Source organism: Myotis davidii, unplaced genomic scaffold, assembly GCF_000327345.1.
Source record: "Myotis davidii unplaced genomic scaffold, ASM32734v1 scaffold104, whole genome shotgun sequence".
Taxonomy (NCBI): domain Eukaryota; kingdom Metazoa; phylum Chordata; class Mammalia; order Chiroptera; family Vespertilionidae; genus Myotis; species Myotis davidii.
In genome coordinates, this window is record NW_006296625.1 from 2,739,170 (window position 1) to 2,756,157 (window position 16,988).

General features: G+C 40.0%; 1 protein-coding gene across 1 annotated transcript in view; it reads right to left on the bottom strand.

The window, feature by feature from the left end:
- COL12A1 (collagen type XII alpha 1) overlaps positions 1–16,988 on the bottom strand; it is a 115,208-nt gene that overhangs the window by 32,751 nt on the left and 65,469 nt on the right. The window contains exons 38-50 of the mRNA XM_015569386.1: positions 16,939–16,986; positions 15,131–15,260; positions 12,379–12,498; positions 11,135–11,281; positions 10,279–10,395; positions 9,980–10,126; positions 9,375–9,449; positions 7,300–7,439; positions 5,238–5,361; positions 4,948–5,091; positions 2,967–3,131; positions 1,599–1,637; positions 1,364–1,502 (exon numbers count right to left, since the gene is read on the bottom strand). Coding sequence (XP_015424872.1) covers positions 1,364–1,502; positions 1,599–1,637; positions 2,967–3,131; positions 4,948–5,091; positions 5,238–5,361; positions 7,300–7,439; positions 9,375–9,449; positions 9,980–10,126; positions 10,279–10,395; positions 11,135–11,281; positions 12,379–12,498; positions 15,131–15,260; positions 16,939–16,986 — 1,535 coding nt within the window. The remainder of the gene's footprint in view (positions 1–1,363; positions 1,503–1,598; positions 1,638–2,966; positions 3,132–4,947; positions 5,092–5,237; positions 5,362–7,299; positions 7,440–9,374; positions 9,450–9,979; positions 10,127–10,278; positions 10,396–11,134; positions 11,282–12,378; positions 12,499–15,130; positions 15,261–16,938; positions 16,987–16,988) is intronic.

Below are 16,988 nucleotides of genomic sequence, written 5' to 3' on the forward strand. Positions count from 1 at the left end.
AAGCTCTGACTCATGAGAGGACAATAGGCTATCATGAGTAAAAAGGTAGGTATTGCCCAGCCGAGGTGGCTCAGTGGCTGAGCGTCGACCTATGAACCAGAAGGTCACGGTTCAATTTCCAGTCAGGACACTGCCCGGGTTTCGGGCTTGATCCCCTGTGTGATTCTCTCTCATCATTGATGTTTCTATCTCTCTCTCTCCCTTCCTCTGTGAAATCAATTTTTAAAAAATCTTTTAAAGGTAGGTATCAAATCTTGGGGTGACTGAGAGTTAAACGCTGGATCTGAAGGTTTACTGAAAAACCTAAAATTGGGAACCAGGCTGGTTGACCATCAAAGAGTTAGGAACTTCAGTGTGGCCGCACTACAATACGATCTCTGCTTCCTTAAAAGAAATTAGTTTCGGTTTAAGTCTGAATTTTCCGTCAGCTTTCCCAGAGCGTTTCACATTTCAGACAGCATTTTCTGACCCTGTCCTCAGTTACTGAAAGCTTTATTTCTGCGTGTTCTTTTCGCTCTCTAAGCTGCCAAACACATATTTCTCAAGATTAAAATGTTTCCATTCTAATGAATAAAAAATACATACTTTGGTTATCGTTCCCAGGTGCAAACTTGCATGGAGTATAAAATAACAACATCTAGAGCAGTGGTTCTCAACCTTGGCTGCACATTAGAATCAATGGGGAATCCTTTTAAAATCCTGATTTCTGGGCCTCGTCCTCCGGAAATTCTGTTTCTTTGTTATGGGGTGGGACCACAACGTTAGCAACAAAGAAACAGAATTTCCGGAGGATGGGGCCCAGAAATCAGGATTTTAAAAAAGATTCCCAGGTGATTCTAATGTGCAGCCCAGGTTGAGAACCACTGCTCTAGAGCTCCCCGGCAGATCATGGGAGCAGCGGCCAATAAAAATCAACCGCTGCCCCGGGGACTCGGACAAGCAGAGCTGCGAGGGCTCTCATCTGCTGGAGGTTCTGAAACCCTGAAAAGAATGCTGCTCTCCTCCTGCACCTATTGCAGCAGTCCCTCTGCACCACGGGGAGCAGCGTTCCAAATAAGAAATCGCCTTCCTGTTTAAACAGCCTCCCTTAGCAAAAGCAGAGCTATGATCCTCGCCTTGAATTCAAAAGGGCCAGGAATCCATAATCCTACAGAACCTGGATGAGATGCTGAGGCTTGAGGAGACCAAGGCTGGAGTCCTCATCTCCTGTGTGACCTGGGGGAAGACACTTAGCCCAACTGCATTGACGGAAATTAAGCTAGGTCGTTCGTAAGGAGTCTTCTGACCAATCGAAAGTTCCAGGATTCCAAGAGCCTCAGAAATCATCATTGTCAGAAAAAGACCCGCCTGCTGTCACACTCACGCTGTGGGCTGATTGACGAAGGCGTTCTTCTGAAGCCTGTAGGAGGAGTAGCTGGGGAAAGACCCTGACTCCAAAGAGACGCCTTGGACGGAAGCAAAATTCTTCTCCGTGAGGTTGTATGCTTCAAGCATCTTAAAACCTTTACGACAGAAAATGAAATATTGAAGTGAGGTCATTTAAATTATTTTTTGGCTTGAACCCTGAAACAAATTAGCCCACGTTTATAAATGCTTACCTGGTGAGGTGTAGCCATCCAAATAAATGAGAGGGCAATCTGCAATAGACAGTGCTCTTTAAGTACGATTCACCAACGCAATATGCAAACATTGTATATAGACACAAATCAGCGATGTACATATATCAAATAATGAAATTGTTCATGCATTTATAAAGACTCACATTGATCTAATTATTTTATAACAGATTTCTTGTAGACTTCCCATGTGTAGAAGAAATTATACTATTGACCAGTATTAGCAATGTCTTCTGAACATTCTCCAACCCAATTAGAATTCTACAATGTTTTTAAGAATAGTAAAATACAATTAAAGGGGGAATTTCAGATGTTTTTAAATAGCTTAAAGAACTTTTTTTTCTCCCACCCGGGGAATTTCAGATTTTTGCAAAGGCAAGAGGAGTATGTTGCCATCCAACTCTCTTCTATCCTCTGCCAAGCATGCCTACCAAACATCATGTAACAATTACACGTCTACAGCGGTTTTCACACTGGGCCCCCAGAGCCAGGAATCCCAGAGTGGCTTTCAGGACCACTGGGAGTGGACATGCGACAACTGTAGTTCCCTCTGCCCACCTGGCACCAGGACAGCTCCTTTCTGAGTTTCAAGGTCAGTTTCACAGTAAAGTATTGACCATTGTTTACTATTGCCATCTCTCCCAGATCTCTGAGGATTTAATATAATGTTTAATAGGGGAAACTGTAACACTTACAAATCATAGCCCTGCCTAGGATCAAAAGTCTAGACAAGCTGCACAACTGCCTCCATAATCTAATGCTCCAAGACTCAGTGTTAATGGATGGGGAAGAGGATAAATTGACAAAAATAATGGACGTTTTGACCTTCACTGTATTTTAAAAGTTGAACATGAGATCTTGGCATAAGGAGAAAAATCTATAACCAAAAAGACAAATGGGAACCAAATAAATTTCTATGGAGCACACATGACATATACAAGTCAGTTTTCTCATTGCTCCCTTGAAGCCCGGATGTTGACAGAACAAACACCAATTGATCACTAATAGGGGCAAACCTTCATCTCACAGTAATGCTTCTATGAACGCATTCCCAAAGCTGAAGACTAATTTACTCAAATGTCACAGGCATTGGGATGGTGGGGAAAGGATGTATTAAGACACTTTATTTCCATATAAGGAATATATTACATCTTCAAAGCTTAAAATGGACCTCTGTCAAGCACACACTTAGCACAATCTCAATAGGAACAATGACTCATCGGGTTCTCAAGGGATTTTCCAGGATCTATTTATGCACAGGCTTGATCCCATATAGGACAGGGAATGGCCTACCAAGTAGTTATTTTTCAAAACAAGTGAGATTATGGTCCCATGTGGACCATGACTTACTTGAGGTGGCAGTTTCACAGACAAATGTGATGAGGTTGTCCTCTATCTTCTCAAAAGATTCAAAGTCATCCACAATGAACACGTGCCGCTCGCTTGGTTTGCTAGCAATATTGGCAAGCTCGTTGTACTCCACATCAGCCACACCAACGACAAAGACACTGAACCCTGAAAAGCATGTTTACAGAGTGAATTACATAGCCCTTTCCCTGTCTTTTATTGTTTAAACAACTCAAAGTAAAATCTTATCAGAATCAATGCTATATTTCCTCAGTGTGTGCAGCACGTCCTTTTAACTGACACAAACTCTCCTTAATAAATATGTCCTTTCGCCCTAACTGGTTTGGCTCAGTAGATAGAGCGTCGGCCTGCGGACTCAAGGATCCCAGGTTCAATTCCGGTCAAGGGCATGTACCTTGGCTGTGGGCACATCCCCAGTGCGGGGTGTGCAGGAGGCAGCTGATCGATGCTTCTCGCTCATTGATGTTTCTAACTCTCTATCTCTCTCCCTTCCTCTCTGTAAAAAATCAATAAAATATACTTTAAAAATAAATATATAAATATGTCCTTTCTCCAGGTCTTCCTATTTTCTGGATTATAAAATTCAATTAATTGGATTTCCTAGAATAAAATTCTGACAAAAGGCCAACATTTTCAGAGCAGAAAGATTAACGTGGTGCTCATTTCCTTCCCCAGCTCTGCAGTGCTGATAGACCCAAGAATTCTGCAGCTCTCTTGGGCACCATTAACATTTTAAGCTTACGTGACTCAGAAACCAGGAATGGGCTCACTTAAAAATTTGATTCTCAACAAACTCAAGCTCAAAGGCAGCATTCTGGTCACTTTTAAAATGAAATATATGGCCCGGCCAGCATGGCCCAGTGGTTGAGCATCAACCTAGGAACCAGGAGGTCACGGTTTGATTCCTCGATCCCCAATGTGGGGCGTGCAGGAGGCAGCCAATCAATGTTTCTCTTTCATTATTTGATGTTTCTATCTCTCTCTCCTTCTCCCTTCCTCTCTGAAATCAATAAAAAAAGAAATGTTTAAAAAGTAAAATGAAATATACAATTCCCACTAGCAATAACTTTATTTATTTAGGTTAATACAAGTAAAATTTTTACTCCAAAAGCTTGATTTGACTGTTAAAAAAATAACTATGTAAGGAATGAGTTACATAATTAGGTATAAATAAGGTAACATAAGGAGTAAGTATTCATAACCCCAAACTTAAGTCAGCTAGGAGCACAAAATATGTTGAAATCTGATCAAAGCGCATAAAACAGTAGCAGTAATTTATAAAAAGATCAGTGCAGTTCCATGTAACCAAGTACTTTTCAATCACTGCAATAGGTAATGCACAACATATGTCTACCTGGGACCTGAGGGGGCTTCAGAGAGGGCATTAATGCAAGTACTGGAATTACCTTGTTTCATCTCTAATAATCCTAAATAACTCATCCAAAGGGCAGTGTTGCCAGGAGGCACTAAGGATGTTTGTTTGCCAAGATGTGCCCCAGAGACGTGTCCCTGGGACCTGGCTGTTCCTCCTGTGCAGTGTACCTTTGAGAAACCTGCTTTGAGCCTGCACCTGCCAGGCTGTGCTAAAGTGAAGGCTTCCCTCTGTTCCCCTTGCACAGAAGCCAGCATAAGACTCACTTCTGCTGTGGCAGGAAGCCTGCTCTGGGATCATCCCATGTTTGCATTCCACAGCCTTCCAGCCCCCACGAGAAATCTAGTTTGCTCATTGACAGACCCTGAATCACATCTTACCCAAAGACTATACACCATGCTATTTCTGAGCAATCATCAAACCATCCCACAATTAAACATAAACTAATATTGTAAGAGTATGACATACAGATTCAACAGGAACAATAAAGTAAATCAGAAATTTGGGGTTTCTTGCAATCATTTCTGAATGTTCAAAACCGTTAACATAATGAGTGCAAGCACTAAGCATGGAGCTCAGGCCTGGGCTCACCTGACTGCTGGATGACCGAAGCGGCTTTCTTCACCTCGTCCTGCGACCGACCGTCTGTGACCACAACCAGCACTTTGGGGACATTCTTCCTCATGCCACTCTCCCAGGTCAAGACCTTTTCCTTGATAAACGTGAGAGCCTTGCCTATAGAGGGTGGCATGAAACATTTTAGTGTCACCTCAATGCAAACTATCCAAGCGCCATTAGCCATGCCCAACTGCTAAGAATTCGAATGTTAAAGTAGATGGTACACTCGGTTCTTCCACTCCAAACACTCTGATCAACTGTACCTGTTCTGGTGTTTCCTCCTCTGTACCTAATATTCTGGAGGGCCCCGAGGGCTTGGGCCTTGTCATTGTACGTGTTCAGCTTGAACTCAGACTTGACTTCATCACTGTACTGCACAAATGAGACCTGAAAGAAAATGCGGTTTGTGAGGAGAGTCAGTCATCTCTTTTTATGTTTCAATTTTCCAGTGAATCCTCTAACTGCCAAATGGGAAAAGGAAGTGTCTCAGACCTGACAGAGTATTATAAAGCTCCTTAAAGCTAGTATTATAACACTGACTGCTGCTGGCTCAGGAAGTTAATTTCTAATCTTTAATGAATAGACAAGAATTGATAGGAACATATAAATATACTATATTCATGTGGCACCTTTCTCCAGGGTATAAGAAGGGATGGGTAAAATCGAGGAGCAATGAGAACACACTCTCTTGAACTCAAATGTGGGCTAAGCAATTGGTTCTGCAGTCAAGTGCTCCTTCTCACTGACCACATCCACTCCTTCGGGTAATACGAAAATATCACATGTGTGATAATAATCAGCCCTCATCACAAACTTAGTGACAGTGTGATTTAGTGGAAAGAGTACAGGCTTTGTAGTCAGGAGTCGCTGGACTGAAATCCTAGCTCTGCCAATTAATGGCCATGTGACCCTGGGCAAGTTCCTGACATCTCTGGGCTTTCGTTTCCTCCTCAGAAAAATTGAGATAATTATACTTGCTTTCTAGGATTGTTGTAAAGACACATGTAGCAATCATGTATGCAAAATAGTTGGCACAGAGAAGTTAATAAAATATGATAGCTATTTTTTTATTTTTTATTAGATATCTTAAATTTCTAAAAGGATGGAAAACTGGCTTAGCTGTTGACACATTAAATTGAGAGTATAACTGGCCTGACTTTTTCCTTTTCTTGGGTTGGAATAATATCCACAAGGTTATTTGAGGATTTGAAATTTAGTATAGTCCATAAAGTACTCTTCCATAAAAGAAGACATGATTTGCTTATGAAATTATTTGTGGTTTATGTCAAAATCTCTTATTTTCATAATGTCTCTAAGTTGCCACATGAAAAAGTACAAGCTGCCAAAATAAAGAAAAAAATTCATCAGCAAAAAACAATATAGTCCCTTGCCTTAAGGAGTCAATGAGTGAGATAGAAGAGAGTCGCACACAATAATGACCATAAAAAGTGATACTTGCTATATAGTAACCCAGACAATATCCTGCAGGAGCACAGAATGCCTAAAGCCATCAAGAAAGCCACTCCAGAAACGGGGGAATTTGAAGTGGGTCTTCAAGTTTACAGAATCCTAGAAATAACTAATAATAGCTTTATTCAGATTCTCAGAGGGGCCTGGGAAGAAGGGCTCACCAAAACATAGTTTAGAGCCACTGGACTTAAGTGTTCAGTTCATTGGTTTATTGAGCGTAGTGAAGGAGATTTTCCAATTTACAGGTAAATTATGGCTATATGATGAATTATTCTTCAAAGCCTCTTATGGAAAGATAACCTTTTCTAAGTTCCAACTTTAGTAAAACAAATACTTTTGAAGTAATTTCACAGCAATATAATTTGTAGCTATTTTAGGAAAACAAAAATGAAATACCCTCGGAGTCAATAATGGCCGTTCTTCTGGTCAAGGTGGTACCTTGGATGCCATGACAGAGGGGGTAGCAGGGCTCCACACACCCACTCCAGTCACTATTCCTCACCGACTCCGCTGGCTTAACAAGGGTGATTATCACAATGCATTTAATTTCCAGAACATCAGCTGACCTTTCATGGAAGTGTATCATTGTAAGAGTTTTAAGCAGGAAGTTAGAACCCCCTAAATTACTCAATAGGAATATCATCTAGCCAAAGAGAATACCTAAAGGAATATTTATTTTTCTGTTTATTTACCATTTATACTCAACTCCTTCCCAAAAATACATGTGTAATGAAAATATCAAATAACAAAAGTCAAAACATAATTTGTAGTGAAAAGTCTTTCTACTTAAAAAGAGAAGGTCGAAGGACATAGCAAGACATTACAAGTGAATAGCCACCATGAAAAGACACCCACCTGAATTCCACCAGGATTGATTTCATCAAAGGCTCCCACAGTATTGAAGATGAACTTTACAACTTTGTTAAAATTGTCATCCCCGATACTCCAGGAGGCATCAGTCAAGAATACAATATCTGCCTTGGCCCCTTTGCATACTGGGGAAATAAAATTAGAAAAAGGAAGCTCCAAATCTCACGAATTCTTTCATTCAAGTGAAATTACACAACTGAGAAATGCAGCCTATCACCTTGCTACTCAAAGTATGGTTCAGTGGCAATAGCATGGCCGGGAAAGCTTCTTAGAAATGCAGAATCCTGGGCCCTACCCCAGAGTTCCTCAGTCAGAATCAGCAACAAGATGCCCAGATGGTTCCTACTCACAATAAAGTGTGAGAGGCACTATCTAACTGGCCCTCAATTTCTGCTCTGGAATTACTCCACCTATTTAGATCCATTATGCAAATATATGCTCTTTCCTTATGGAACTCTTCAAGTAGCCTCAAGCAATAAATGAGGATGAAAGGAAATGAAAAGCAACAATGTCCAGAATTTAACAAGATTAGAAATTTTGTATATACTTATCAAAGATTTGGTGCAAATAAGGTGTCTTATTTTAAATTAGGCCACTATGATTATATGGAGGGAAGGAAGGGAGGGAATAAAATAAATATCTTTCATTGAATCTTCAGACTTGAAGACTAAAAAAAAAAATCTGAAAATAAAAATTTAACAACATTTTATTCTATAAAAATTTAACATGTAGCATGTACGACACCAAGAGTGGACCCAAATATAACCTATAGATTTTGGGTGATAATGGTGTGTCAATATAGGCTCATGGATGGTAACAAATGTGCCACTGTGGTACAGGAGGGTGATGCTGGGGGAGGCTGTGCGTGTGAGGGTACAGGGTATACATGGGAACATTATGTACTTTCTGCTCAATTTTGCTATGAACATAAAACTGCTCTAAAAAGTAAAGTATTAACTCAAAAGCCAAGATTATTTACTGAATTTCTTTCAACAACCTAAATTTCAAGAAACCCATTAAAACAATAATTTACCCTATAAAATATACTTTTAACTTTTATCTTATTTAATAGGTTTAAAGAAGTTGTGGCAGTCTAGAGCCTTCTAAGATAAAAGGAAAATACTTTAAAAATCTGAAATGATTTCAGTTTAACTGAGAAAACAGAATGTGGGGCGAGGGGGAATAAACCAGTAGTTAATTAGTTTAAACTTAATTTGATAAAGCACAGAGAACTGCCCCAAATTACTTGAGAGACCAGCTTTAATGTTCTCAAGTGACAATTATGCCTCAGACTTTAGTGAATAGAAATGTTTTAGCTTTGTGTAATCCAGGGCACTTCTCAGGTCAGAAACCAGGACTTCCAAACCCAAAGGCGCAGGAGTTAGCTTGCAGATAAAGCCAAAAAATTCATGGATCCTACTGATGTCAGCAGCCCCCGGAAACAAAGGCCCACCAGGTGACCATGAACTATGTAAGATATCATGAGACAGTAATCTGCAAAATCAGCGGTTCTCAACCTGTGGGTCGCAACCCCTTTGGGGGTCAAACGACCCTTTCACAGGGATCGCCTAAGACCATCGGAAAACACATATATAATTACATATTGTTTTTGTGATTAATCACTATGCTTTAATTACGTTCAATTTGTAACGAGGAAAATACATCCTGCATATCAGATATTTACATTACGATTCATAACAGTAGCAAAATTACAGTTATGAAGTAGCAACGGAAATAATTTTATGGTTGGGGGTCACCACGACATGAGGAACTGTATTAAAGGGTCGCAGCATTCGGAAGGTTGAGAACCACTGTGCAAATGAACGAAAACAAGTTCCAATGGAAGAGCTAAAGTAGTTTAGGACTGATTCCATTCACACCAAAATGCTCCTGGAGGGAGAGAACAAATTGCTGGCGATCTTTGTTATCCTAAAAACTCTTCAACCAGAATCATAAATCAAAAATGTTCTATATCAATTGTAAACGATGTGCAGGCTGCATTAGTAAGGAGGCAACAAATCCCTTCTTACTTATTACATTTCCAAATCAACTGGACTTACCATCTCGAGCAGGTGGAATTGTGGGAGGGGGAGGAGGTGTGGGTGGCTCAGTAGGGGCTTCTGTTGGTTTTAAGGCTAGAATTTTAAAAAATGATAATTAGAGAAACACAATATGTGCACATTTCATAACACAGAAGGTAAATTTTAAGAGTGATTTAAATCCTTGGTGACAAGATCAAGTCTCATTGGCACGGACACACTGGGAATTCTACTGTATCCGAATTTGGTGTCACTGATAGTCATTCAACATTGACTATAGCTACAAAACGCAAAGCCAAAATTCAAAGGGTGAATGTAAGGCCTTCAGATAGGGTCAAATGAGTAGAAGTCGATCATATAGACGCCCATCAACTTCCCACTGTCCACTGGCAATCCTCTAGCCCTTTCCTTAAAAATAATACCAACTCTGTGACAGGGGCAACATGGATTTTCTCCAGGTAAAGGTCCTGAACCAGCCACAGACTCCACCTCCCAGAACCTGCCATCATTACATCATCTCTGCTGCCCATACAGAGACGTGCCTGTTCGGGGGTCGTAAGTCTCCCGCCCCCCAGAGCATTCCATTCTGACGCCTGACAGACGTTCCAGGTCGCTCAGACACTTACTGGTGTGTTCTCTGACAGAGACACCAGGACCCTCGAGGTTTGGTGTCTGCACGAAAACAGTGACGCCGTAGTCGGTGTCTGGTGTAAGGCCAGTGAAGCAGTGACTGGTTTCTGATCCACGCACTGTAATTTCCTGTCCTCTCGTTCCTGGTCATGACAACAAAGGAAAACGCCAGTGTCATCCTCAATTGCATTTAAAGGCATATTATACATAATTTTGTAAACAAAATGGCATCTCCTTTACTGAATTTTAAAATGTTTCTATGAGCTCCAGTTCTTTTCTTGTTCTGCACACGTACCATCTGCAGGGTTTAGCTTTAGCCTGTAGGAGGTGGCTGCCCGGTGAGGTGACCATCTAACACAGAATGTGTCCCACCCGACCTGGTAAGGGTTCAGATCTGTCACATTTAAATACACTGCAAAAGAAAGAAAGAAAGAGAATAGATTTACTTTATAAACAAAGGCAGAAAAATATACTTTTAATCATAACAAAATTTTAGAACTTCCACTTGGCTAAAAAAGAATGTCTAAAATCTTGCTGTTTCCGTATAAGAAACATACATGAAAACGTGGTGCAGCCAAAACAGGTCTCGCTTTCCATCACTGATTTTCCAGGGAAAAGAAATATCCCATAGGCCCTCTCAACACTACAAGTGTCAAAAACATCTCATGGAAAATAAGAAATTTTTCCAAAAGGCAATCTGCCAAGTCCTTAAATGATTATTAAAGCACTTGGTGATAACAAATTCTGTCTGGGCTGAATCAATAATCATGGCATTTCTGGGAAAACTTTCAATTAAACCAATGCATTTAGGTACTAGATGTTTTAACATCAAATGTCAAGAAAAACTACAAAAAAAATTCCTTGCACCCCAACTCTAATTCTACAGATCATTCATTATGAAATGAAATCATAATTTTTAATCTTTCAAAATTCAAAATATAATATTTCTGTGAAATAAACATATCTCATCATACACTGATATTTGTATATTGAATTATATTACTTATAGATTTGTTTAGCTGGGCATAAAAGATCACCTACTTATCTCTGTGGAAACATGCATATGTTAAGAAGAAATAATATTAAAACAGGCTGACCTGGTAATTTGTACTATACTTTTTCTCAAAACCATGCAAAGACACATGACTCACATGTAGTGCCTTGATCCGTCAGGGGGACACTGAGTCCAGAATCATACTGAGCATAAACATTTACATCATAAATGGTGCTGGGATTGAGATTGTGTAACGTGTATGAGGTCACTTCTCCAACAAAGACTTCCATGGGCTCATTGGAACCTTTAATAACAATCACGAAAATACATAGATATATGTTATCACTAATCTCAAATTTTTCTTAAAATCAAAATCCCTTAAAACTTATACTCAAATGATAGTATCAACAGCATTAATTCCAAAGCCCCTTACGCTCTTGCTCACTGTAGCACAAGCCACATTATATGGTGAATACAAAACCGCAAGCAGAGACTGGATTCTTACCCTCTAATTGTCAAAGCACAGCACAGTGCCTGGAATGCAGCAGGTATGTCATCACTGTTCCTTTAATGAGTTAATCAGTCACACAAACAGCTGCCTTAGAATCACAGACCTCTTCTCTGAGCCTCCTTTGCCAGCATTGTGCTTTGCCCATAGTAGGTGCTAAATTAACCTCTTTAATGTACTGTAGAGATGATTTAAGAACATCCATCTTGGACCTCATTCCATAAACTTAGTGACAGAAGGGCCACAGTTACGAACATCTCTTCCTTCTTTCAGTTCTCTCTCCGTTACTTACACAAGCTCACCTTCCCTTTCTCTTTCCTTCTCTATGTTTTTCTAGGAAAATTTTCTAGCTCATGCCATTCCTAGTGCATGGAAGACACCCTAGCAAATTTAGTACAAAGAGTATTTTCTTCCACTGTTCTAAGCATGTAGATAAAACAGAAACACAGCAAGTAATTTAATAAAGGTTTTATCCAGGATCAATGGGAAATTGAAAGCAAGCCTGTCATAAATTAAACTAAAATTCACATGCCCCAAAAGGAATGAAACCTTGACATCGTGGGGAAAATACAGAAGTTTGTATTGATTAAATATGCATTATTTCATAATCATAATAGCACATGGGATGTCTGAACACAAACATTTTCAATATGCACAGTTTGATGGACCAGATAAAATTTTTAGTCATGAAAATCTCATCTACACCCATAGTAACAATGATACTAGAAATCATTGGCTTAAAGTGCTATTTCCAGAAACACCTCTGATCAAAGAAGACTGATATGACAACTGAATTGTCAGTAGAATCTAACCATAGGGAATGGAACAAAGAATACCCTCATACCCAAATAACTCTCCAGTGCATTTATATGATGATAAAGGTGCTTTCTTACCCACTGGCTTATACACAATTTTATATCCAAGAACCGGAGAGGGCGAAGGATCCCAAGATACCCTGAATCTTGTATACCATTCATCAGAGATGTGTATGTTCTGAGGTGGAAGTAGTCCCACTGCAAACAAATATTGGCACATGTTACTGACCTTTTATTGACATACAGGGAGAGCAAAGAACTTGATGAGCATAGATTATAAGTATTAATAGTATAATCCCATGCAAGAAATTTAATGATATCCCATAAATTCCTTATTTAGAAAACAAAAGATATTAAAATGTTCAACAGAAAGCTTAGGGGTTTTTCAAATTCAAACTGCAACTCAAATGGACTCGGGAACTGGTGATTTCCAGAGCTGTTATATGATGCAGAATGACAGAAAATAGGAAATCTCATACCACTTTTAGGTCGTTAGAGAGTACAGATTATTAGAGCCAACAAGCAATTTAGACACTACCTAGTCCAACCACCTAATCACATAATAAGATATGATTTGCCCAGCCCTACCCAGCTTGGCTCGGTGGATAGAGCATCTGCCTATGGACTGAAGGGTGCCAGGTTCAATTCCGGCCAAGGGCACATGCCTGGGTTGTGGGCTCGATCCCCAGTTGGGGGTGTACAGGAGGCAGCCGATCAATGATTCTCTCTCATCTTTGATGTTTCTATCTCTCTCTCTCCTTCTCCCTTCCTCTCTGAAATCAATAAAGAAATATATTTTTTTTAAAAAAAGACATGATTTTCCCAAGACCATACAGCTAGCTCATGACTAAGATGGGTTCTTTCCCAGCACTGCTCTACTCTCCATGAACATAACCTAGTACAGTGGTCGGCAAACTGCGGCTCGCAAGCCAGATGCCGCTCTTTGGCCCCGTGAGTGTGGCTCTTCCACAAAATACCACATGTGGGCTTGCACGTACAGTGCGATTGAAACTTTGTGGCCCATGTGCAGAAGTCAGTATTTTGTGGAAGAGCCACACTCAAGGAGCCAAAGAGCCGCAATTTGCCGAGCCGCGGTTTGCCAACCACTGAAGAGTAAACCCTCAAACTATCACAGGCACTGCCTCCAGCTCCACGTGCTAAAAATCAATGCAGTTAGGCAGCATGTGAAGTAGATGCTGAGTTATTATTCATAGAATTACACAAATAAGGAATTCATCTTGAAAAACTTTTTCAGAAGAACAACTAGAAAATGGCTTTGAGCCTTCCTGGAAAATTCAATATCTAGGAAAGATTTTTTTAATATATTTTGATAAGCACAAAATTCTGAAATGTGCCATTTCCCCTGAAAAATATCAAAATATATTCTAAAACCTAAGGGGAAGTTTTAAAAATGGGAAGTTGTTAAATTAAATCATCTTGATTTTAAATTCAAATCACTAACCCGAGTCTCCTTTGACTCAGTCCTATAGACAATAGGTGTCAATAAATATGTAAATTCCTGGTCTTGGGAGACTGAGCTGAAACCACTCTAGTCTTGCTTTTTTCTGAGCTTGCGAATGGTAGATCTTTCAAATTCTATAGCGTTGCCAAAGTCATTTAAGCACAAAAGGAGTTTGGGCAACTGAGCATAGTAAGGATCCTGAAATCATGCTGAACAAAGTAAAAAAAAAAGGAATGCCAATACTTACCAGTAACAGAACCCAGATCTGTAGCCCAGCATGCCTTTATGCTGAAGCGTGGCTCTCAGCCTTGGGTGCACATCGGAGTATCAGCAGCATATGCACACCTCATACCAGTTACATCAGCAACTCTGGGGCTGGCCCCCAGGCAAAGCAGTTTTTAAAGCTCCTCAGGTGATTCCAATGAGCAACCTGAAAGGACGAGGGCTATGCCCTCCATCTTGCCCCGTACCCTCCATGTTGGGGCAGCTGCCATGTGCTCAGGAAAGTACCTTTTTACCCCCGGAAGTCCAGGCCCCTGCTGGCCATGCCCGGGATTTCTTTAAACTAACCAATGACAATCAAGGGACATGCACGCCATAGAGATGACCACATCCTGTGTAACAAGACCCGACTTGCGCCTGGCCAATCGGCAGGGCCCACAGTCAGCTCCCTGCCCTCACTCCACCCCCTATTAAAACCCTGTTTTTCCCACGGTGGGGGCACTCTGCTTCCAGTCGCTGCGTCGGCCAGGAGGGGGAGGTGAAAATAAAGGACCCTCTGCTTTTGCATCGGACTGCCTGGCTCCCTGGTGTGGTTTTCTTGGGGATCTTGAAATCTGGGCATAACACAACCAAACTGGAGAACCTTTGCTCTAAACCCCAAGCAACTGCCACCAGTGTAGGCGAGAAAGGGGGAGCGGGCCTCCGCACTGGTAGTTCTTTGTAAAGTACTTGTTACAATAGAAAAAAATATTTTTGTAAAAAAAGCTACATTTGTAAAGAGAGAAGGTAAATGCTAAACATCTCAGTTATTTATGACTTAAAATTCTATCATGGTGGAGTGATTTTTTGCTAATACTAAATTGACTTAGCAGCTACAGGCTTAACTGACACCACACAAACTAAAACAGACTCAGAGAAATGGTTTTCCAAAGGAGAAGTAAAACTATCTCAAGCAAAGCAAAATATGCAGATTTTTTCTCCTTTTTCTTCAAGTGGACCTTTAAACAGTTAAAATACAAGTTCTGTTCTCATATCAATTTGACAAAATACAATACCTAATATAAAGTTAATGCAATACCAATGTAGTATTTGAGATGCATTGGTAAAGGCAACATTTAAAGATTATAAAAGGTCTAAGACACTTACCAGTTCTTCCATTTCCTGTTAGATGGCTACCATCTCCATCTTCATAAATAGGAATAACAGTAATTTTATATGGAGTATCAGATTGCAGGGGCTGCAGTATTACATTGTTCCTCCTGCCTGGGACAGTGGTCTATAGAGGAAGTTAAATTATAAGTTTATTATCAGCTAGAGGACTTCCAGATCAAAAGACAATATTGTTTTATAGATTCCCATAAGCAGTAATGTTTTCTTCATATTTTATTTTTGTTACACAATAGCTCATGGCAAGGCAGATCACCCACACTGCCTGTGTGTGGCATGGGAGAATGGCTTTAGAGTAAACACATCTGGGTTCAAATCCCAGATTAGCCATTTACCAGCTTTATGACTTAGCACCTCTGAAGGAAACTGTGAGGATAAAAAGCAATAATGCGTACAACACCTCCGTACACATTACTTAGTACTGCAGTGCTCAGTAGTATTTTTTTCTCCTTCATCTCTCATTGGTACATGTTGCATTTCTGTGTACTCCTTCAACAAATATGTACCAAGTACCCACTGTGAGCCAGGCATGGTACCAGCCACTGGAAATACATTGGTGAGGGTTTCTGCTCTCAAGAGTATCAGTTTGGCTGATACTAATGATGTGAAAAATAAGAAATTGAAAATACATTTAACTTCCTCCATGGAGAGGAAACGAATCAACTAGTTATTTCTCTCTCTCTCTCTCTCTCTCCCCCCCCCCTTAAGCTTTGCTTCCATAAATAATGTGAATCACTTATGCCAGTGATTCCCAGAGTAGAGTTCCTTGCTTGCAAATGGTAAATTGGGGAAAGAAATTATATTTTTACAGTTTTCAGAAACTGAAGGGAAATTGCTTAGTTGTACCTGGGAAGACTGAACAAACACTAAGGTACGAGCGCCTTTGCTTTGGCAAACCAAGTGTGGCAATCCGGCTCATCCCATTTTGATCAGAAACACTAAATGGCAATTACATGTGTGTCAGATTAATAAAAATGGGGTGGGACTTAAATTAAAGCTTAATATATCAAGTTCAAGTAGATGAAATATTTTATAACATAGGAATAATGGAAGAATGATCAAATAGAACGTATGTAGCAAAATGGTTGCAAACCACAGACAAAACTGCTTTATAATCAGCACTATGTGTAATTTTCCACTTAAGCTATCACTGAATTTTAAAGCAAGTGCTGACATTTTCCATCCATAACAAATGGACATGCATAATAAGGGCTATGCTACCAGAAACTTGACTCTGGTTCTGAAGAGATAAAACATGACACTCAGAAAGTTTGAAGCTGATATTAGAGTATGTATATTCCAAAACAAAAGTGTACTGAAAAATGTTAAATTTAGAGAAAAGGGAGATCAATTTTCCTGGATATTTAAGAAAGACCTTGTAAAAAAATTAGATTTAAAGAAAAGGTGAGATTGGAATAGTCACAGCATTTGACCATTAATTTAGTTAGCTCAGAATAATTGGTACCATGTTTCACCAGAATTAATTCCTATGGTATAGGTAGGTGGTTAGAAATATGCATTTCCTAAGATAAGACAGTTTTTGTCCATCTATATTTAGAATAAAAATTGAGCCCAAAGACATTGATTCTCTGTAGTATGGAAGGCCATACTGGGCACATTCAGGTGATCCCAATCTCATGTCAGAGAAAGTCATAGAGAATGTAACTGACACACAGAAGTCAAGGACTCAGCTCTAACCCTAGCACCGTCCTAAAGAAGAAAGCCGAAGCTCACACTCCACCCTGGTCAGATTACAAAATGTTCAAATGAACGAGAGTCAGACTCACGTATTCATCGATTGGATCGCCGACGGTGGGAGAGTAAATGATCCTGTACT